This window comes from Mauremys mutica, chromosome 10, assembly GCF_020497125.1.
Source record: "Mauremys mutica isolate MM-2020 ecotype Southern chromosome 10, ASM2049712v1, whole genome shotgun sequence".
NCBI classification, from domain to species: domain Eukaryota; kingdom Metazoa; phylum Chordata; order Testudines; family Geoemydidae; genus Mauremys; species Mauremys mutica.
The window spans coordinates 13,106,121-13,129,125 of record NC_059081.1 but is presented as its reverse complement, the minus strand read 5'-3'; the positions used below and the strand labels follow the sequence as shown (position 1 = coordinate 13,129,125).

The 23,005-nt window shown below is 44.7% G+C and overlaps 1 protein-coding gene across 1 annotated transcript in view; it reads left to right on the top strand.

Annotated features, from left to right (window-relative positions):
- The first annotated feature begins 9,702 nt into the window (after window positions 1-9,702).
- Window positions 9,703-23,005, top strand: part of LOC123343355 (protein mono-ADP-ribosyltransferase PARP14-like) — a 33,263-nt gene continuing 19,960 nt past the window's right edge. The window contains exons 1-6 of the mRNA XM_044978427.1: window positions 9,703-9,889; window positions 12,975-13,114; window positions 13,214-13,247; window positions 16,598-16,846; window positions 17,684-17,920; window positions 19,164-21,454. Coding sequence (XP_044834362.1) covers window positions 9,703-9,889; window positions 12,975-13,114; window positions 13,214-13,247; window positions 16,598-16,846; window positions 17,684-17,920; window positions 19,164-21,454 — 3,138 coding nt within the window. The remainder of the gene's footprint in view (window positions 9,890-12,974; window positions 13,115-13,213; window positions 13,248-16,597; window positions 16,847-17,683; window positions 17,921-19,163; window positions 21,455-23,005) is intronic.

Here is a 23,005-nt window from a genome sequence, read left to right as displayed (position 1 = left end):
GTATGAAGATACAGACAGAGTAAGAAGCTATCATGTTACTAATTCAGCTTTATTGCAGATACTATAAATGTAACAGTAAATGGTTATGGCATGTTGTGTTATACTGATAGGATTTGCTCTGGGGTAGTTTGTATTTCTATTATAAATCTGTTACTGTGTTTTCATAATTCATCTATGAAAATATGGACTGCAAATTTTCTAATCAGGTTTTCCTTTTTTAGAAAAACTTTACTCTCAGGATTTTTCTATATGACTAGACCATAACTTAAAAACAAAATGACATTTAAAAGCTGTATATAACAGCAATATCACATTCCATAATCTTTCATTCAGCAGCAGCACATAGCATAGGGTCTGACCTTCCAAAAACTTACTTAACGCAGTAGTGGACAGTTGCAAGATTGGACCCATTGTTTGCATAATAATTTATAACACTTTTTCTGGTATGCTATACCACAAAAAAGCACTCATTCTGGGATAAAAGTGGGGAGATACTAGCACAGCTATAATGGTATAATTATACCGGTATAGTTCTGGCAGTAAATTTCCTCATGTATACAAGCCTGAAGGAGTTTTGCTCCATGGTAGCTACAGTGATTTTACCTGGTTTGTCGGGGTAAGTTGCACCATTGCAAATCCTTCTGTATGATGGTGCAGTTTTTCTGCAGTGCAAAAATCCCCAATATAGACAAGCCCTTGGAAAGTTCTGTGTACTAAAGTTTTAACACTTGACTGCCACTGTCTCTCTCCCACACACATTCACTTCTTATAGTTGATATAATTTACAGGAAAGTCTTAGTAGACTTATGCTTAGGCATGAACAATACTGCAGCCCTAAATTTCAGGTTATTTTTATTTAACAAGGTTTGGAAAAGGTTGCTGATTTCAGGAGCTACATCTGATGATGATTGCTTGTTAAAATGTTTCAAAACTTGTGTCTCTTGCCACAGCATTTGGAAGTGGAACCTATTTTGTTATCCCTGCGCAGTACTCAGCTGAAGATACATATTCTAGACTGGATGAGAACTGTAAAAAATACATGCACCTCACTCAAGTAGTCACTAGGAAATACGGTGTTGGAAGTGCAGGATAATGTGAGCCACCACCAAAAAACAGTAATGATCCTACTGACCTGTATGACAGTGTCACCAATAACATGACAAGTCCATCAATGTTTGTCATATTTAATGATGGTAATGCATGTTCAGAATATCTTCGAGTGATTGCTCATGTGTGTTCCACAATAGGTGCGCGTGCTCACCACGTGCACCAATGCCAGAAATTTTTCCCCTAACAGTATCCGTAGGGGAGCGCCCCAGTGACCCCTGGAGTGGCGCCTCTGTGGTGCGGTATAAGGGGCGTTGCGCGCTCCCCCACCCTCAGTTCCTTGCCGCCAGTGAAGGTGCATCGGAACTGCTCTGTTCCAGCTTGGCTGCAGCTTTCCTCTTGAACCCTTGTTTGTTCATACAGCGAAACCCTGCTCTAACACGAATTCAGATATAATGCGATATAACTCTGCCTCTCCCCCCTGCTTCCCCTTTTGGCGAGAAGAGCCATTCTCCTTCCCAGCTGCTTCTTGCTCTTCCTCTGCCCCTTGCATGTCTCCCCTGCTCTCCTCAAGTGTTTCCCTCTCTTGCTGCATGGATCTCCGCAGTCGTCACCTGGTCGGTACTGTTTGCGGTCTAGGGAATGTTCCCAACGCCATTCGCTGCTCAGCGACTGCCCCGTGCGCAGTCCGCGGCAGGCCCTGGTGACCCCCACCAGGTTGTCTGGCTGGGTTCTGACTGGCAGGAGTTCCAGGCACCGCTCCACCTCAAGAGACCATAGACCTCGCGAGGGGAGTGGGCCCCATCGAGACCAGGACAGATGGCACTGGAGGTCCTCATCTCTGAGAGGCTACCATAGCCCATCGCGATATGGGCATCAATGCCGTTCCCGTTCTTCATCTCGCTCCAGGACCCCGCCATGGCACCACTCCTGTAGTCCCAGGCATCAATGGCTGGCACCTCGCCATTGCAGATCCACCTGTTGGAGCCCATCATGGAGCAGCTGCTACCGGCAGTACTCCCGCTCCTTGTGTACTCATACCTGTTATGACCTGGTGGGAATCCCCCCACCACTGATTGTGAGGGCACACTCGACTAGGGCACAAGCCTTGTCAGCTGCCTCTTTAGTCCATGTCCCCATTCAGAACATTTGTCGGGCTGCCATATGGTCCTCTGTTCACACATTCACTTTGCATTATGCAATCGTCTCCCAAACCAGGGAGGATGCCGGATTCAGCAGGGCAGTGCTCTGTCCCGAGTGTCTGTGAATTCCTATATCCAACAGATATAGTTGGAATCACCTATTGAGGAATGCACATGAGCAGTCACTCCAAGAAGAAAAGACAGTTACCTTTTCGAGATGTTGCTCATGTCCATTCCACATCCCGTCCTCCTTCCCCTCTGTCGGAGTTGTCTGGCAAGAAGGAACTGAGAGTGAAGGGAGTGCACAGCTCCCCTTATATGGCGCCAGAGAGGCGCTACTCCAGGGGTCGCTAGGGGAAAAATTTCCAGCACCGATGCACGTGGCAAGCACACACACCTATTGTGGAATACACATGAGCAACACATCTTGAAGAACACCAGTTACGGAAAAGGTAACTGTCTTCTTTCAAAAAGCGACAGAGTCCGGTGGCACCTTATAGACTAACAGAAGTATTGGAGCATAAGTTTTCATGGTGGAAATTTCCAGAGGCAGGTATAAATATGCAGGCAAGATTCTTGCCTGAATATTTATACCTGCCTCTGGAAATTTCCACCACATGCGTCTGACGAAGTGGGTATTCACCCACAAAAGTTTATGTTCCAATACTTATGGTAGTCTATAAGGTGCCACAGGACTCTTCGTTACTTTTTACAGATCCAGACTAACAGTGCTACCCCTCTGATACATTTCTTCTTTCAGCAGATATTTTTTAATACAGAGGTGGGTTGGGTTGTGTGTCATTTTTAAGGAAGAATTCAAAGGTCATCTCTCCAGCACAGCTTCTGATTCTCCTGACTGCACAAATGGGCAATGCCTCTTTCCTGTGCTATTTGGAGGCAGTCCACTCTAATTTTTAAAGGTTTGGGAAGCCCCATCCCTCACTCTTGGCCACCAGTGAGTGTACACACAAAGAACACCACACAAATAAATATTAAAATGATAAAACACATTCTGTGGTTTGTATTAGGCAAGGGATCAAGTTAGATGAGCATAATGGTCCCCTCTGGCTTTAAAATCTGACTCTATGAACTCACTAAATGCAATACAGAATCAGGTGTCCCAGACCAGCTCTGCATGTCCCATTTTGGGTGGATTAGTCCAGAGGACATTCTGAAATTTTCAGATCTGCATATTTGTGCAGAACTGACTTATTCGCTTAATACTAACAAGTGGTTGTTGGAGTGTGTCTACAGCTTCGGAAGAACTCAGAAGTGAGGGATGGGCCTTAGTCCAGAGCTCCTATCAAAAATACTGGATCAGCTCCAAATTCCACAGAGAAGAGGCCCAGCCCATTGTGCAAAATTGGGAAGAAGTTGCCCACAGAAAAGACAATTATTGTAAGAAATGTGTTTTTAACAAGAAGTTTGAAGAATGGGGAAAATATTAACAACATGAGTATTATATATTTTGGCTTCTGAAACTCTGATGACTACTTTTATATAAACCCAGTTACCTACATCTTTAAAATATTAGGAAAAAAGTTTTATTAAATAGCTATTTGCTGTAGCAGTATTAATAATTTTGACTCAGTCTGGCAATGGTGTGTATGAAAGTTACAAGGACAGCCCTGAATGAGCCCTGCTCAGGTTAAGGAGGTAGGGCTGCTTAGAATGGTGCTTTGTTAAATTCTGCTCAACTGAAATGAGGAATTGACTATAGAGAGTTTCCTTAATCCCTAGATACATACATGCCTCACAGAAGCCGCTGAACTCAGTTTTTTTCTAAATGCAGCTGTTAATTGCACAGAGAATGCTCCAGACTGACAGTGGGAGCCACACATCCTAAAACTATTTGCTAAGCACCTTATGCATTCACTATTTCCACTCCGACACACTTTCAGTGCATAATTCCATGCTGCCATAACGATTTGCTCTTGTTTCAATGCATTCTGCACATCTCTGAGTTATGCAGAAGCTTTTTTGCACAGCTGTGGAGCAAGTGACAAGTGTTGACTATTAACACTGTCACTCAGCATTTAATTCAGCAACCTGCAGGATTTAACCTTTTAAAGTACAAAATCAAAACTTCTCAGAGAATTACAGTAATCAGTAACTGAAGGGCATATGTTAAACTACTGAATACTATACTAGTAAAAAGCCTATAATATACACATTGACAAACTACTTGTCTAAACTCTACAAAGCCAATGTATTGTGACATTTTACTTCCAAAAAAATAAGCTTGGCACCTTTGTGTTTCTGAAAATACAATCATATATTAGTTTCTAATAGGGCCATTTCCAATACCACAAATGTTATTAATCAATATTAGCTTCTTACATTGCCAATTCTAAAGCCAGTGTCATATTTATAGGGTCCCTAATAAACATTATTTTAAATCATTGGCTTTACTACAATGTTGTCATTTGTACAGCTGAAGGGAAATCATCAACTTTAAAAAAACCCACATTTTCCATCTGAACATTTTTTTTACCTATGTCTGATAGGCCCAAATTAGCAAAGGCCACTGTAGCAGTTCCTGCTCCTGGCCCCTCCGCAAACACAGAGACCAACTGAAGTGCAGCACCCATGTCCTTTTATTGTTGGTATCCATTCCCACCGCCTATTATTTACAGGTATTTACAGAGACCAACACTCTGAGGAACTACTAACACCTCAGACAGCAGGGATCTAGGGCCCACACTCCACCCCTTCCTGTCTCTTAGCCAGCTTTATAGGGCAGGCTGGCTACCCAGGCCTGCAGGTGGATCCACTCTGGTAATTAGGGCGTGGCCCCTCAGCCAGCCCAACTACTACCCTTCTTCCCCTGGAACAGGATAACAGGGGCCTGGCTTGTTTCTCCTAGCCAGCACCCTGTTACAGCCACACTCACAGTGTGTTTAAAAAAAATCCAAAAATTCCCCTGCTGATCAGTCTGGCAGGCCATAACATAGTGTAAAATGCCCAAGCAAGGGACCACATCTACATTGTCCTTTTTAAAAAACAAAAAAATGTCCTGCTATGGGTTTTGCTCTCTCCAGGTCTATAAAGTTGGCACAGCTTTACCCCCAAAAGGCTCTGCTACTCAGCCTTTTCAAAACCATGCGCATTTCCCTTTCCCCAGTGTCAGGGGCGGCTCCAGGCACCAGCACACCAAGCGCGTGCCTGGGGCAGCAAGCTGCAGGGGGTGCTCTTCCGGTCACCGCGAGGGCGGCAGGCAGGTTGCCTTCAGCGGCTTGCCTGTGGAGGGTCCGCTGGTCCCACGTCTTTGGCGGACCTCCTGCAGGCATGCCGCCGAATCCACGGGACCGGGGACCTCCCGCAGGCAAGCCGCCGAAGGCAGCCTACCTGCCGTGCTTGGGGCGGGAAAATACCTAGAGCCGCCCCTGCCCAGTGTTCCACATTTACCATAGGTCCTCCCCAGAGGTCTGCAAATTCCTCTATGTTGAAAATAACCAAAACAAAACAATTAATGGGTTGTTTAATTTGCTTCTAAAGAGAAACTTTCAGCCCCTCGTCCTCCTGAGAATCTCTCATCTGGGAGAAGACAGTTTATATTATCCCTTCTCCCAGGAAGTCTTGTCTCATTCCAGGACTACAATTGTCTGTTAGGGAACGACATTTCCCTGCAATCCCTCAACACAGAAAGTAGGGGAGTTCCAGCCCTACCTGCATTTGGAACCTTGCCCTTGAACTTTACACCGAGTTGGCAGCCTCGCTTTCTCACCTAAACCTCACATTACCAACCTGAGCCCTTTCCCTCAGTTAGGTGGCACCCTACCCACAGGGACAGCCTCAGAGAAAAACAGGGTAGTGCTCTCCATGGAGACTTCCCTTCCTAGCCTTAAGGACCTGGTATAGCCCCTCTCAAAGCAGTGCCATGGCCATGCTCTCTATAAGCACACATGACCTCACCTGAGAAAAAGGCTACTGATGTCGTATTTTGTTTCCCAGGGTGATCATAGATGCCCAAGGCACAGAGCTTCAGAGCTAGTTACCATCTTGTGATCCAGGGGTTAGCATCCTTCATCACATCTAGCCATCCCAATGGCTCCTGTTTGGTCACCTCGGAGGTGATGCCTCAGTGCTGCCACCACCCACCAAACAGTATCACTTCCTTTCTTGATGGTGGAATATCGGGTCTCTTATGATAGTGCAGATCCTGACTCGCGTCAGGCTGAAGCACTGGCTTTCAGTACAAACTGTCAATCCAAAAAACTGGGCTGTGTAAAAAAGGGTTGTGTACTTAATATTTCCTTTTTCTTACTGAATGCCTTTTCATAATGCTGAGTCCACATAACCCATTTGAGTGCCAACTGTCTTTTTTGTGTGTGGTGGAAACAGGACACTTTTTAAGTGTTTTTTTCTTGTCTATCAGAGTCTGAACTTGACCATTTCCTGCTGAATTCTCTGGTATTTGATGTCTTTGTTCTCCAATTTATACTTCTCTGGATTTGCTGTAAGACCAGCCTCCCTTAGAGGGAGGTCCATCTGCTGAGAGGAAGACTAGAAAAGGGGAAGGAACTCTGGGTTCACTTGTCAAAGGGCCAAGAAAAGAGTCTTGCAGAGACTTTGGAAGAGGTCTTAAGACTTTTTCAGGACTAAAGAAGCAGCCAGACAGCTGAGTAAAATATCCCAAGAAAGGGATTCACTTGCCTAGAGACCCAGACAGCCAAGTCCTGAGAAGGAGACATATGCCTCAGCACTAGAAGGGGGTTTTCTGTCACTGCTGTAAATCTACCCTCTTGAGAGGCAGTTGGTAGGTTGATGGAAGCAGTGTCTATACTGGGTCTTAGGTCGGTTTAACTGCGTCTCTCAGGTATGAATTTTTCACACCAATGAGAGCGTAGCTTGGTGAAGCTACATTTTAGGTGTAGATCAGGCCTTAGACTCTAAGGGACCACCAGGGGTATTGCAGTTACATCTTGAAGAAGAGAGAAGAGCTGAAATTATTTGCTTTTATTTGGGCTTTTGTTACTTTGACCGGTTGTTACCCTGGAAAGAGTGGCATTTTCAGCGCAGCTGGAGATGTAAGCTGAGCAGACTGCTGCATTCCTAGGACTAGAAGGTAAGGTTCTCCCTCAGAGCTAAGCCTTCAATATCGGCAGAATCTAAGTTTTCCTTTTAATTTTTTTTTATTAAGAACATAAGTTTTGTAATGGAAGATTCTTTTTCATCAATACATGTTGGTAGCTGTCACATCAGCAAGACAGGTGTCAGAACAAACAGCCCCCTTCCTTCATGAGGCATATTGTCTACTTCATCAGGACGACATGGTTCTTTGTACTCCTTGGTATTTTCTGAGCAAGGTCAGTGCTTCTTTCCACGCATCTCAAGAAACAATCTGATCATCCAGAGCACAAACAGGAAAAGTCGTGGCAGCCCAAAGAACTGGTGTAGCTGACAGAAAATGTTTCTAAGCACCAGCTTGAGTTGCTCCCCAATAATCCTTTGCAGAGCAGAAAAAAACCCAGTAGTGCAGACTAGTGGAGATGCTACTGAAAGAAAATAATCAGGAAAAACATTTGCCATACCCTCCCTGCCCTTCGTTCCTCCAGTCTCTGTCCCCTCCCCTTTTCACGGCTTTTGCCCCTTCTCCTTTTCCCCATTTTCTTTCTGTTCAACTTCCCTTTCTCCCTCCCAGCCTGTATTCTTCTTTATTCCATCCCTTTCTACCATCCCTCAGGAAACCCCATTCCATAAAATCCCTCTTCCTTATATCTGTCCCACCTCCTAGGATTTCCCTTAGTTGGGATTTCAGCCCAATACCTTTATTCCTCTTAATATATTTAGTTTAGTTATTTCTAGATTTAACCATTATATATGAAAAATATTAAATTCTATTTACATGTTTAAAATATATATTAGCTTGTACTGGAGGGAGGAGTGTGATTAGAGGTTAGGGTGACCCTGATTCTGAACTGAGGCCAAGCTGAGCAGGGCATAGTTTAGGTCAGTGGTTCTCAACCTTTCCAAACTACTGTATCCTTTTCAGGAGTTTGATTTGTCTTGTGTACCCCAAGATTCACCACATTTAAAAATTACTTGCTTACAAAATCAGACATAAAAAAACAAAAATGTCACAGCACATTAATACTGAAAAGCTGCTGACTTTCTCATTTTGACCATATAATTTTAAAATACATCAATTGGAATATAAATCTTGTACTTACATTTCAGTGCATAGTATATGGAGCAGAATAAATAAGTCATTGTCTGTATGAAATGTTAGTTTGTGTGGACTTCGCTAGCGCTTTGTGTGTAACTTGTAAAACTAGGCAACTATCTAGATGGGTTGATATACCCCCTGGAAGACCTCTGTGTACCAGCAGGGGTACACACACATACCCCTGGTTGAGAACCACTGGTTTAGGTCAGAGGACGAAGCAAGGTGGCTTTATATGATCTCTGTGTCCTCTCAGATTCTTGGCTGGGCTCCCACACTTCTAGTCGTTTCATACCTCACATTAGGGTGACCAGATACCAAGTGTGAAAAATCGGGATGGGGGTGGGGGGTAATAGGTGCCTATATAAGAAAAAAAACCCAAATTGGGATTGTCCCTATAAAATCGGGACATCAGGTCACCCTAACCCTACCTCACATGCATTTTTCACCAGAGGGCTGCTCCCAGCAAGAGGCCTAGAAGTGCCAACTGTAAATAACAGCTTCATAAATACAAACATCTCTTCTCTATCATGAGAAGGAAGTGATGCAACTTTCTAGGGTGTGTATTGGAAATTCCCCTCCCCAGGGACCAGGCCTTGCACTGCAGAAGAATATAAAAGATGGACATGATCTACATGACTGCAGATTATAGAGTAACCAGCTGTGTGTGTTGTATACTTATCCACTCTGCACTTTGTACCGTATCCCTCCCTGATTAGGCTATTTTGTGTAAATAAGGCTACAAAAACAGTGGCAGGTAGGGCTGCCTCTGGCAAAGGGACACAGCATGGGGGAGACGGCTTTCCCTGTGCCCAGTGAGAAGCTGTTTTCTTTGCCACAGTAAAGTTATATACACCAGCACCTCACTCTCTTTTGGCTTCACCATACTCTGAAGGTCATTTCGCTGCTTACACTGCACAATCCAGGCAGGTCTCCTCTGCTAAATAACACATTTTACTAGGCCACCTCGGTGGATGGATGAGTGTGGATGGGGGGGTGTCTGGTGGGTGGGGAAGGGAATGAGGGGTGCAGGGAAAGGGATTAGGCCAGGCGGGGGTCCAGGGGACATGTGTTTCCCCTGGGCAGGAGCTCTGGGTGGCGCGGGGGAGGGTTATTGCCTGCAGGGAGACGGGCGAGGCCGGGAGCAGAGGGAGATTTGGCTTCCCTGGGGCGGGGGCTGCTGCTGTGTCGGCGCGATGCAGGTTTGGTCACCGGCTCCGCCGCCCGCCCGCCCCGCAGCCAGAGAAAAAGAAACTCGGGCAGCAGGGAGGGGACGTGCGGAGAAATGAAAGTGAAACTGGCCCTGCAGGGTGCAGAGCCGCCCAGGCTACTCCGAAACAGCCGGTCATGGCCGGGGAGGCGAAGTGCCCCTTCCCGCTGCTGGTGGAGGGGGACTGGGGGGGCTCCGGGCTCCCCAAGACCCTGAGGAAGAAACTCCTCTGCTACTTCCAGAGCGGGAAGAAATCCGGAGGGGGGGAGTGCGAGATCCGGGAGCGGCCCGGCCAGGTCCTGGTTTGCTTCGCCCAGGAGGACGGTAAGGAGGGGGGCGTTGCCACGTTTGATCTGACCAGATTGTGCTCTAGAGAGGCAGGGGCACCATTGCAACTGGGGGGCAAATTTCCGCGGCGGTCTTAGGCCCCTGCAAGGTCTTGGGTGGTTTTTTTTTTAGGATAAAATGTGAAAATCAGTCTATTTTGGGAGCATGTGTTGCGAGGATTTCCTGCATTTTAAAATAACAATTCACACAGGATTCTTCAGGAAAAGCTGTAACAACTTTCCAGTACTGGAAATGTTTCAAGTTCTAGCTCTGTACTTTGTCAATTTCTCTAGTGAAATTTACCAATGCACAGAAAGCTGCTGTCCTGTATAGTGGCCTCATATGATCATCCTCACAGGTGTAGTTTATATCTGCCAACCCCTCATGGACATGCCTACAATTTCATCAGTTCATGGAGGCCTTGATTCAGCAAAATCTTCAACTTGTAAGCATGTGCTTGAGGCCTGTTGACTTCATTGGGGTTTGTTTAAGTACATGCTTAAGCTCCCATCCTAAATGGGCAAATAATATCCAGGCCTGTACATGTTCTTTCAAACCGTGGGTAACGGTATGTTTACGCTGCAGTTAAATATGTGTGGCTGGCCTGTGTCTGCTGACTCAGGCTTGTGGGGCACAGGCTGCAGGGCTATAAAACTGCAGTGTAAAGATCCAGGCGTCTGTGTCACATTAATCTTCTCTTGACATTTCACTGAGAGATGAGAATCTGTGCCACTTAGACCTCTATGCTGTTCACATCACATCTGGTAGTGTTAGATCTCACAAGCTGGGTGGCACTGGGCTTTATCAGTATTTGGATAAAAGACCTCCATCTTGGAAAGCCATGTGACTTGGGAAGCAGTGCTGGTAATTCAGGTGGCGATGTTCTTCCTCGATAAGTGGCGTTCAGAGGTTGTTATATGCCAGTATTTCTGCATTGTAGCTAGGGGTCCAGTGCTGTTAGAGATGCTTTTACCACTGAGCTGCACCCTTGCACTCTGTGCAGTCACATATGCCTGTGCAAAATGGGTGTATGATGTTGCCACTTTGTACTGACTTTGCACAGTAGCGCACAAAATGAAAGTCAGTAGGGAACCAGCTCTGCTGTCCTTTAGATGGGATATAATATAAAAATGAGGTGATGACTTCTTGAGACCGATAAAGATTTGTTGGCATTTTTGCTAGAGTTAGGGGAGTGTTGCAGTAATAGCAACACCAGCCCTGTGGTCCCTGACAAATGCCTCGGTGTAATTGCCTTCTCATTAACTTAAATTTGCCTTGTTGATTAATTAAATAGGATAGTCTCCTCCTCTGTCCTTAAAGGGATATGATCAGCTCAAAATCTAGTGATTTAAAAAAAAATACAACAGGTTACAGGTAGTTTTGGGTATTACATGTACTTTTGAGTCCCCCTGCCAATTTTTGGCTTTTGCAATTTTTTATATTTAAAAAATATTTTCTCCTATTGATGAAATAGCCACAGGAATTGGGGAAACAGAGAAAATTACTATATACAAGGTGCTGCCAAATACACAATTTAAGCAAACTTATAAAAAGAGAACTCTTTTCTTTTCGTAATCTTAAGTGTTGTAAAAATAAGTTCAGATGGAGGCATTATTTTGTCAGCACACTGTTGTTTAGTGTTGCTCTGTGCTGTTAAACAGTTCCTGCATGCCACCCAGAAGTGGCTGCATTTCAGGACTGGGTGAAATACTTCTTCCATATATACAATACTTTACCAAGAGCTAGATGGAGCCTTTGCTCCTGCCCTGAATAAGGGGCAGTATCTAAGTGCTTTGCCCCAGAAGGAACCTTGGGAAGGATTTGTGACTTGGAGAATGGAGTACTTAAATTATTGCAGCCTTTTACAGGATGCAGCTTACTTCCTGCTTGTGTCAGCCCAGCTCTGTTGGTCATTATATCATGGGGTGGGGCCTTGGAGCTGATTCAGTCCCCACTTCCTGCCTGTCTCTACCATTCTCTGTGCACATGCTCATGTTTGAGGGCTGGGGGAGGGAGTAATGGTCCCCCAGAGCCAGCTCTCCCAGCACCGATCTCATGATGATCTGTCCAGGCTGCACAGAGATGTGGAAATAAACCTTACTCCCCTGAGTGGCCACGTTAGGGGCACTGACAGCCTTCCCCAAGCTCTGTAAAGCACTGGGTATGAAAGTGCTATATTGGTGTAATATCTTATTATTTATTACAAGCTTCTTCTCTTTAGAACATATTCCTGTAAACGATTGACTCATAGCTCCTGAATGGAAAAGCGGGTGTCATCTGTATGTCCCTTTTCCCCATCCCACACACGTTAGATTCAGTAGATCTCAGGCCTCCTGATACAAGTAATGCTTTTTTTCTTTTTGTAATTTTTTTTGTTGATTAAGGCCGTTCATTTGTTCGTATCACAAACATGCCAAATATGTATCTTTGATGCTGAGCAAGCCTTAAAAACAAAAACCAACAAAAAACAAAAAATCCACTAGTTGGAGCCAGGGGTTCAAAAATGGTGTACAAGAAAGTAAACATATTCAAGTTTCATGGCGCAATCAGTATCTGGTATCCAGGATAGGTTAATCCTCTGGTATGTCTGCATTGACATCATGACATTTATGTTGGTATGCACAATGGAAAGTCTCTGTAACAGGTTCCCCTTCATAACGCAGGGACTAGATCCACCTGATACTCTAATCTTGCAAACATTTCTTGCTAACTTTCTGCATACAAGTAGTCAGAGGTGCTGGAACAATTTGTACAGTGTGGGTGCTGAGAGCCATTGAACTAAACAGTAAACCCTGTGTCTGAGGGAAACCACTTCAAACCAGCACCCCCAGCTAGGGTGACCAGATGAGGGGAAGAAAATATCGGGACACATGGTGTGTGTGTGGGGGGTGCCCGCAGAGCAAAAAAAAAAAGCCAGATCCTGGCCCGGCTGAGAAAAAAGCCCACAATGCTGCCGGCGGATATTGGGACAAAACGAGAAGACGAGACACGATACCCTGAGCATTAGGATATAAGAGTGCCACATAGACCTACAGACCATCTTTTCTACCAAGGTTAGACGTTTTCTTTATTTGTATTTTAGTGAGGCAACGAGTTCTTGACAAAAAGACCCATGAGCTCGATTTGCCAGAGAAAGGAGGATTAAAGCTGGTTGTCAGCTGGCCTGAAACAACAGGTGCAACCGAAGAGGCCGTGTTTCAGGAAGAGTTGGATCCTGAACAGGTAAATAAATACAAACCAAACCCGCAGCATCCAGAGCTTTGAAGCAATAGCAGGAGCATCAGGTCGTTCGTTAATATTCTACTGTCTTTTTATTTGTAGGCTTTAGAGACAGCAGGCAAAGCTCAGGAGCAAGGTAAAGTGTTCTTCATAATATAGTATATAGAAGAACAGTTTGGTTCTTGATAAAATGAAAATGTTGGTGCTAGAGGTAAAAACTTCTTTTTCACCACTGACCTGTACTTCTGTAGGGAGTTGTTCAGAACCATCTCTCTCTGGGTTTGGCTTCAAAAGCTGGTCAGAAAGACTGGCTGAGAAACAGGACTATCTGGGACGGGATCAGCAAGTGCCTATACCACAATTCTACTAAGAGTGCTCAAACTCTGAGACTTTATTATGACACTTTTCTCCTCCCTGTGCAGAAAAGACGACGTCAGTCAAACTAAAGATGCTCTTGAAACTAACAATTTTCCATTCCTTTTTATGAACCTGTCTCCTTCAAGGTTTAAATAGCCATGGTGTGTCCCTTAAATACCTTGGCTGTCACTGAAAATTCTAGGCATTACTAGGGAAAACACACCACCTGTCTGGTCAACGTACCAGATTAACAGGTACATCCAAAACTGTCTTTCATATTCCATTGGTTTCAATGGGATGCCAATGGAAGCTGTGGAGGACAAGCGTTGAAAGAGTTAAGCTTAGGTGAGGGATCTTTGTATACCTCGAGTTTAAAGATTCTTGTACAGAACTATGGTGCTTGCAAGTATTTCCTGGTTCTATGACATAGTTACACCGATGCCCATGTATTCGGGTCAGGTTGTGTAGTCACATGTTGTGATACTAACTTGAAAAGACACAGTGGGCAGAATGCAGAACCACGAAGGGATAACTTCAAATGTTGTTATGAAAAATGATACATCTCATTAATACGTTAATGAGTTTACTTAGACCCCCTTCCCAGCACTACTTTGGTAAACTTTCTCATTCAAAGTGTGGTCTAGAGCAGGGGTGGGCAAACTTTTTGGCCTGAGGGCCGCATCGGGTTTTGGAAATTGTATGGAGGGCTGGTTAGGGGAGCGGGGCGTGGCCCAGCCCCCACCCCCTATCTGCCCCCACTTCTCGCCCCCTGATGGCCCACCCCAAGGACTCCTGTCCCATCCAACCCCCCTTGTTCTCTGACAGCCCCCCGGGACCCCTGCCCCATCCGCCCCCTTTCTCTCTGTCACCTGATCACCCCCGGAACCCCCACTCCTGACTGTCCCCCGCCGCCCCATCCAATCCATCCTCCTTCTTGACTGCCCCCCCGGACTCCTGTCCCCATTCAACCCCCCTGTTCCCCACCCTCTGACCACCCTGACCCCTGTCCACACCCCCACCCCCTGACCACGACCCTGAACTCCCCTGCCCTCTATCCAACCCTCTCTGCCCCCTTACCACGCTGCCTGGAGCACCGGTGGCCGGCGGCACTACAGCCACGCACCGTGCAGCACAGAGCCCCGGGTCAGGCCAGGCTCTGCAGCGGCGCTGCCCCAGGAGCTCGCAGCCCCACTGCCCAGAGCATTGCGCTGGCGGATGGGCGAGCTAAGGCTGCAGGGGGAGGGGAACAGCAGGGGAGGGGCTGGGGGCTACCCTCCTGGAGCAGGAGCTCAGGGGACGGGCAGGAGGGTCCCGTGGGCTGGATGTGGCCCGCAGGCCGTAGTTTGCCCACTTCTGGTCTAGAGAATAGTATCTCAGACAGCAAAACTAATCATCACCAGTGAAAAAGTAATGTTCAGTCTTCAGGTTAAGGACGTTAGGTTAACCAGGAAATTCTTTTGTTGTTACAATTACTTTTATAGACATTTTTGATTTCTCAAAATTTAACATCAATCCTATTTTAGACATTACAATAAACTATAGCAGTAAATAGCTGCCTCTATCTGAATGTTTATTCAGTGCTTCTTTTCTTAGCTCTTCCCTGCTTCTAACAATGGGTACTTAAATTTAGCATCTATGTTGTATTAGTTCATGCTAGAGATGGGCCCCCCAAATAACCCCAAATATTAAAAACCTCCAAACTTTGGATCTGCAGCCATGTTTTGTATCTTAAGCCCATCTTCAGTTTATGCTTAGGTGTGCTTACTCCTGGGGGAATTCCGAGCCACTGCGCATGCGCAGAATTTATGTCTCCCCACATATTTCTTTGCTTTCCTGCAGAAAAATGATTTTCTGACAGGGAAGCCGCAAGAGCGGTCATGCGACCCTCTCCAGCAGAATGTTTCAGGTGCCCAGGACAGCCAACAGAGAGGTAAATCACAGTAGGGCAGGAGGCAGGACTGGGGAAGACCCAGCTGGTGGCTCCTACCCTGCGCCAGCCTCAGTTGCTAGTCACAGCTGGGCTGGGAGGACAGGACTTCCTCTTCCCCTGAACAGCATCCGGGTCCGGGTTGACCCACCCCCAGATTTCTCCCCCTGTTGCAGAAAGCTCTGTAAACTCCCCTCATGCCCCTCCCCATTGCTCCTCAGCTGCAGGGAGAAGGATCCCTGTACAGGGAGCTGCTCCCCCATCTGCCCAACCCCCGTGCATCCAGACTCCCTCATACCCAGACCCTCCTGCTGAGCCTCACCCCCCCTGCACTCAGAACTCCCCCTGGTGAGCTCCACTCCGCCTGCAGCTGGACCACCCTGTTGAGCCACGTGCATCTGGATCCCCACCCCACTGAGCCCCATCCAACGGTCCCATTACTGTTGCGCCCAGAACCCACAACAAGCCCCTGTGCATCCAGATCCCCCCCGCATGCGGATTCCCCACTGAGCTGCCCAAACCCAGATTGCCCCACCCAGAATCCTCTCAACCCATACCTGGATCCCCCCACATTAAGCCCCTCCGCAGTTGGATCCTGCCTTGCCGAGCCAGCCTGCCCACACAAAGGGGCAGCGTCCTGGGGTGTTTCTGGGGCAGGTCAGATCCTTGCACTGTGTCAGAGTTGGGTGCAGCCTCACCGCTGAGCCCGTGGCGGGGGAGTTGCACAGAGATCTCCCATCTCTGTGTAGCCAGTGGCCTGTGCTCCCCAATGCCATGCTAAAACCTCCACATTTATTTGACAAATAAACTTTGGAGAATTTTAAAATATTGTGCACAGAATTTTAATTTTTTTGGCGCAGAATGCCCTCAGGAGTAGTGTGCTTTCGACATTTTATTAGATGTGGTGGATGAGGCTCTATTCCTGTAGGTGATTTTCCTGTAGATAGGTCTGACAACCCTTTGATGTTTTACAGTATCCAGTAACTTAAGCGAAGCTTTTGTCCCCATAATCATTTACTTTTTCCAGAAGAGAAAGCAAGAGCCCTTTTAAGAGGAAGAGATGAAAGTTTTAAAAAATTAAAAACATTAGACAGTAAAATAATATTGAGTTTGCCCTAATATATTTACCCCATGAAATGTATTGAGTGTGTACAGCCTTGTAACCCAGCGACATCCTTTTATTTGTACTTCTGTCAAACTAGATGTACAGGAAGTCTTGCGAAGAAAGGAACATTCAGTGCAGAATAGTGCACCCTGTGTGGAGAATATTCAAGAACACCCCCAGACGACTTCATCTCTACTTGTGCTTGAAAATATAGAGGAGTCTGTCACAGAATGCATGTTAATTATGCTGTTGGAGACTATCAGTGGCTTATCGGGAGACAAGGACTTCAGCATGGAAATGATACCTGAAATAAATGCTGCTGTAGTTACCTTTATCAAAAGTATAGGTAAGACAGAATCTACACTGCCAGTAATTTTTATGTGTAGTTTTAAAAGGAGGCTACCACCTAATGCATTAAGAATTGCCATAAAAGAAATGTGAATAGTAAATTGGGATCTAAATTGACTACAATCACTCATGAAAAAGACCTGGGTAGCATTGTGGACAGATCCCAGAAAACATCTGCTCAGTGTGCAGCTATTATCAAAAAGGCAACCAGAATGTGAGGATGTAGAAAGATTTTGAGAGAAAATAATATTGAAAATATTATCTTTCCAACTTCATAAATTGATGGTGCAGCCACACTTGGAGTGCTGTGTTTCATTCTGGTCATTCCATCTCAGAAAAGATATAACAGAAATAGGAGTGGATGGAGTCCAGAGATGGGTTGAAAATATGAGCAGTATGGAAACACTCCCATATGACAAGAGATTAAAAAGATTAGAACTACTTATCTTGCAGAAGAGATTAATAGGAGACACGTCAGAGAAATACAATAATGAATAGTATTGAGAAAGTAAATTGCGTGTTCCTATTTTACCTTTATGATAACACAAGAACAAAAGGACAGCGAATGAAATTGGAAGACAATTAATTTAAAACTAATTACTGGAAATAATGTATTACAAAATAAATAAATACCTTATTACACAATTGGCCTGTGGAATTCATTGTCACAGACACTGTGGTATTTACACTAGGAAACTTGCCCAGTGCTGAAAATGGTTTCATTCCAGGTGTAAACAGAACCAACCCACACTCAGTACCATTGCAGAAATCATAGCTGAGCCCTAAGAATGATACAGTAAAGAATGTTTCACGAATGCCTTTTTTCTGATTTCAGACACCGTGGAATTTTTGGACCTATGTGCCCAAAACAACAGAATGAAAAACTTAAAAATTACTGCCAGGCTTCTTGAATTGACACAGAGCATCAAGGCTGAAAACATACCATCTAATGTTCCTAAAGATTATATAACCATCTACTTTGAAAGTCCAAAGAATGGAGGTGGCCCAGTATTAGATGTTCAGCATTTCCGTGAGGAGAAGTCAGCTATCATTACTTTTTGTGATCACAAAGGTAATACCGTCTCACTTTCAGTACGTCTTTTCATTAGAAAATGAACATGATATTCTTAGAAAATGGTTAACCAGCTTGGTGTCTGAAAGTAAATGGCTACACTACTAATAAGAGACCCAGGTCGGGTTTGGTGTCATAAAAGTAAAGTGCTTAGGCCCTGTTCCAAGGTTCTGAGTTCTTTCCAGGAGGTGTTGTGCAACCTCTACTCAGCATTGGCCTCAATGTGACTTGCAGGTTTTCAGCATCTCAGAACTTGACCCAACAAAAGTTCATATCTAAATAAGAATTAAGTAGAATCTCATGGTTTGATTCACTAGAAATACCCATGTGTATTTGTTGCCTGTTCAGGATTCCAGAACCATTCCATCCTGTGTTATCTTTATATAACCTTTAATATCTCTGTTATGCATGGATTGATGACTCTCGGATGTTGTTTTTTAATATAAACACATCCATGTTTTTTCACTGTAGTTTTATTATATGTGACGATGGGGAAAGCAGGTTCTTTAAATCACTTTGAGCTGTGATCTGTTTGGATTTCATAAGCTAAGCAGGGACAAATTTCTTCTGCGTCTGGACGGGATATGTCTAAGTGGTGATGATTCAGTAGGTTGCAATGTTTCCTTTGAATCAGCATGAAACCAATGCCCCATCCTAGTGTTAGGGTCACCTCCAATAAATAACTCCCTGTAGTCAGAGTCCCAAGGTTTCCAGAATAATTTTGTTTGACTTTTAATTGAAGACCTCTGGTAACTGACTTATTTTTGTCTAACATGCTAAATGATTGCTTAAGAGGTTTCAGTATATTAGACTTTGATGTATAACCTGGCTCATGGTAATGACACTTTTTGTACTCTCATCAATCACATTTTCCTTTGCATTGTCTATATCCCAATTAAAATTGCAGGAAAGTGCCCAAAAATTGACGTAACTTTCTGGTTGAACAGTGGACCAAGAGTTCTTTTGATAAAGTTTAGAATAAGAAATATTTGCTTCTCCTTTTGATATGGCACCCTTTCATGCCCATCTCTCAATAAGGCCTCATAGTAAAGCGTAACTGTGAATTTAAACGATGCCTGGGTGTACTTAATGAAACAAACAGAAAACAGAACCCTGAAAATAGTGTTTTGGAAGCCAAAAACCACAGAAATAGACACACAAGACAAATTATTATTCTATTTAATAGTGTTTCAGGCTGATTTTTTAATTTTTATTGAAGTTCTTTGTATATTTTAATTTTTAGATCTGAACACTGTCTTGGGAAAGCAGCATTCCCTTGATCAAACACCAATTTCTGTACATCCGTACTACAGTTCTTTGGGTACAGCTCTTTATGGAAAGAAGAGACCACTAATAAAGATGCCAGAACCAATCAGAATCCCAGTGGATCCTTACATCTTGCAGTTTTTACAGAGCCATGATAGACTAGTCCAAGAAATAAACCAGGAAATGGAAAATTGCCATTGTGAGCTAAAATGGCCCCAAGCCAAATGTACATACCCAGAAATTATATTGTGTCCTTCAGCAACTTTGTCTAAACAGAGAAGGTCAATGATTAAGTTGATTAGGACTTGGAAAGAGGATGTTTCCACTGAGTTCTCTTGTGTCATGTCAAAGTACAAGGCTAGTAAGTGTAAAGTAAATGCAGTGGTTTGGGAAGCCATACAAAACCGATTTGAGAAGGACCGTGTTTTGACTATACCTGACATTTCTAAGGAAATAGTTATCATAGCAGGTGACATGTTGGCTGTGGAGGATGTGGAGGAAGAACTGAAAGAACATATGGAAAATGCTGTGAGAGAAACAGAAAGGGAAAAGCAAAATATAGAAATAACTATGTCAGTTCCCCCAGGAAAGTATGCAATTTTGCACAATGCTGGGCTAGAGGAAAATATTTTCAAGGCGTATCCATGCTTGAAGATCTCTTATGATGCTGCAAAGAAGACAATTGGCCTATGTGGAGTAGCTGCAGAAGTTTATAAAGTCAAAAGTGACATACTGGAAAAGGTGCAGAACATGGCACAGAAGTCAATTACTATTCATCCTCAGATTTTCCAGTTCCTACAGCACATCAGTAATGAAACTCTGTCACAGAGCTTATTTGTGACAAATCAAGTCAATGCCTTTTATCTGCTTGAGAATGATACTGTACTGCTGGTAGGAGACTCTCCTAAAGTTCTCTTAGAAGCAGAAGAACGAATGAAGACAGAGTTAGACTATAAATGCATTCCTCTGGAAGACCGAGAAGTCATCAAAAAGAGAGAATGGAGGGAACTCAATAGCATCTTGTACAAGACATATAATGCATCCCAGGAAACGCTAATAATGGATGACCTGCTCCCTCTTGAAGGAGATCAGAAAGTAGTTATTGCTGGTTATTCTAAAGCTGTAGCAGAAGCTTATCAAAAGCTTTCTGAGTTTGTAGATAGAAACACACAGGTGCAAAAATTAATCCCAGTTCAGTCTGTGGCAGTTGTACAGTTCATAGAGAAGGAAAAATCCCACGTTTGTCATGAATTGAGAAAGAAAGATGTGACAATTAATTTTGGTACACAGACTTCACGTAAAAGTATTTCCCTGAGTGGACCAAAGGTAGAAGTGTTGAAGGGCATCCACCTGATTGAACAAATTCTATCTTCACTATATTCTACAAATGTGTTAATTGATAAACCGGGAGCCAAAGCATTTTTCAGAGACAAAGAACGCTTGTATGTTAGTGAGGTAAAGCAACAATTTAACTGTCTAATCAGGCTACAAGAAGATGGAGAAGAACAAAAAGAAGATGGTGAAACTGGTAATGATACGACCAAACAGCTCCGCTGTAAAATGATCCTGCAAGATGGAGTTGTAGTAGCAGTTTATAAAGGGAATTTATGCACTCATCCAGCTGACGTTGTGGTGAATGCATCCAATGAGGACTTGAAGCATATTGGTGGCCTTGCTGAGGCACTTTTAAAAGCTGCAGGGCCAGAACTACAAACAGAATGTGACCGTATTGTGCGGAAACGAGGCCCTTTGCAGCCCGGCCGTGCTGTTATTACAGATGCAGGGAACCTCCCATGTAAACAGGTGATTCATGCTGTTGGGCCCAGGTGGAGGGATCACGAACCAGAAAAGTGCGTGCGCCTGTTAAAAAGAGCAATTAAGGAAAGCCTACACCTGGCTGAAACGTACAATCATCGTTCCATAGCCATCCCGGCTATCAGCTCTGGGATATTTGGATTCCCGTTAAAACTGTGTGCACAGTCAATTGCAAAATCCATCAAGGAAACCTTGGAAGATTCTCCAGGGGAAAGCTGCCTGAAGGAGATTCATCTCGTGGACTTTGCAGAAAAAACAGTTCAGGTTCTCACTGATGCCTTGAAAGAAGTGTTCACAGAGAAATCACCCCAACACAGTTTATTGCCTCAGTCCAAAACAGGCCACGAGCCCAGAGAAAGTCGAGGTGCTCAGAACAGAAAGGGTCTCCAGATGGTAACAACGGATGAAGGCCTGAGTGTCATCCTGGAGAAGAGAGACATTCAGGAGGCTACAGTAGGTGTTTTAATTGATTAGATATTACCCAGTTTCATATAAAGATTTTTCTCAAAGTTAACTGGGAAATGAGAAGATACTAGGTTAACTTGATTTCTAAAATGAGTATTCTATAATGAAACACACATGGTGTGTTAATTAAATCAATACATGGGAGAGGGACCCAAGCCACAAAGTTTACATCTAGGTCTGAATTTCAAACATTCAGAAGTTCCAGAGTTTTTGGCCCTGTGGTTTTGGTTCAGCTCACTAAAACCAATTGAAAACTTCCCCGTCTGGGGGTTCCAAACCCCAGTTTTCCCCCAACTACCACAAATTCAGGATGTTTCAATCTAAGTTGAGTGTGATTTGGGGTCCACCTCTAGAGTCAACATACAACATAATTGGCTTTTTCAACAAACTGTATTGAAGTTAAATGGGTTAACACTGTTATTCATAGTGCTCCAAGCTGATAGAAGGGAATCCAGGCCATGAGGTGCCATCCTCTCTGGTCTTGCTACTGTACAAGGGGTGTCCTGGGAGTTTCCTTCCCTTCTGCCTCCACTGGGGAACGCCATGGTGCTGAGTCTGAGTCTGCAGGAGTATTGAAAGAGCAAGACCAGAAGCGGCTGCTTAATTTGCTTTTGCTGAAGGCTGGATCAGTAGGTTGGAAACCTGAACTAACTGCACTTTGGTTTTCACACTCTCTGCTTATCCAGAGCTCAGCTGATGCATTTCAGACTGGCTTATCTGGAGTGTCTTTGTGTAGTCCAGTGTGACTCCTTATTACACCCTTAGTGTTTGTTTGTGTTTTTTTTTATATTAGTGGCTCCAAGTGCAGCTCAGTAGTCTGGACATATTAACAGCCCCTGATTTTTCTTTTAAGTAAACATCCCCTCGCTGACTCACCGCAGCCAGTTGTGGTGCTCTTTCATAAAGTGTGGTCCTATTGCACTGGCCATTGGCTGCTCTCTTTGAAAGCTTTATATTTGTAAGTTCTATTGCAGTAGCAGCCCTATCCAACCCAATAACCCCATTAAAAATTCCTCCGTATTTAATGTTAAAGGGGAACTACAAAACAAAAAATGGTGGGTTTTGCTCTTTACTGTGTCTTTATGATGCAAACAGACAGCCTCAGTGTCTACCACCCAGGTTTTATATCTGGGATCTTGCTTTTCTGAGAAGTAGCATCCTGTCCCATCTCAGTTGTGGGGAGGGAGAAGAGCCCCAAGGTTACAGCTGTATATGACATCAGAGTCATAACTCATGGGTAAGGCTATGATTTGGTCGTGGAAGCCATGGAATCCGTGACTTCTGCAGACCTCCAGGACTTCAGCCCGCAGTGGCTGGGAGCTGCAGGGTACCCTCATCTCTCATGGTGGCTGGGAGCTGTAGGGTACCCCCACCTCCTGTGGTGGCTGGGAGCTGCGGGGTACCCCCACCTCCTGTGGTGGCTGGGAGCTGCGGGGTACGCCTGCCGCTGTGGGTGGGGGGGTCCCTGCAGCTCCACAGTCCCTGCAGGTGTGGGGATTCCCCTGGAGCTCCCCAGCCTCCATGGGGGGGAATCCCCTG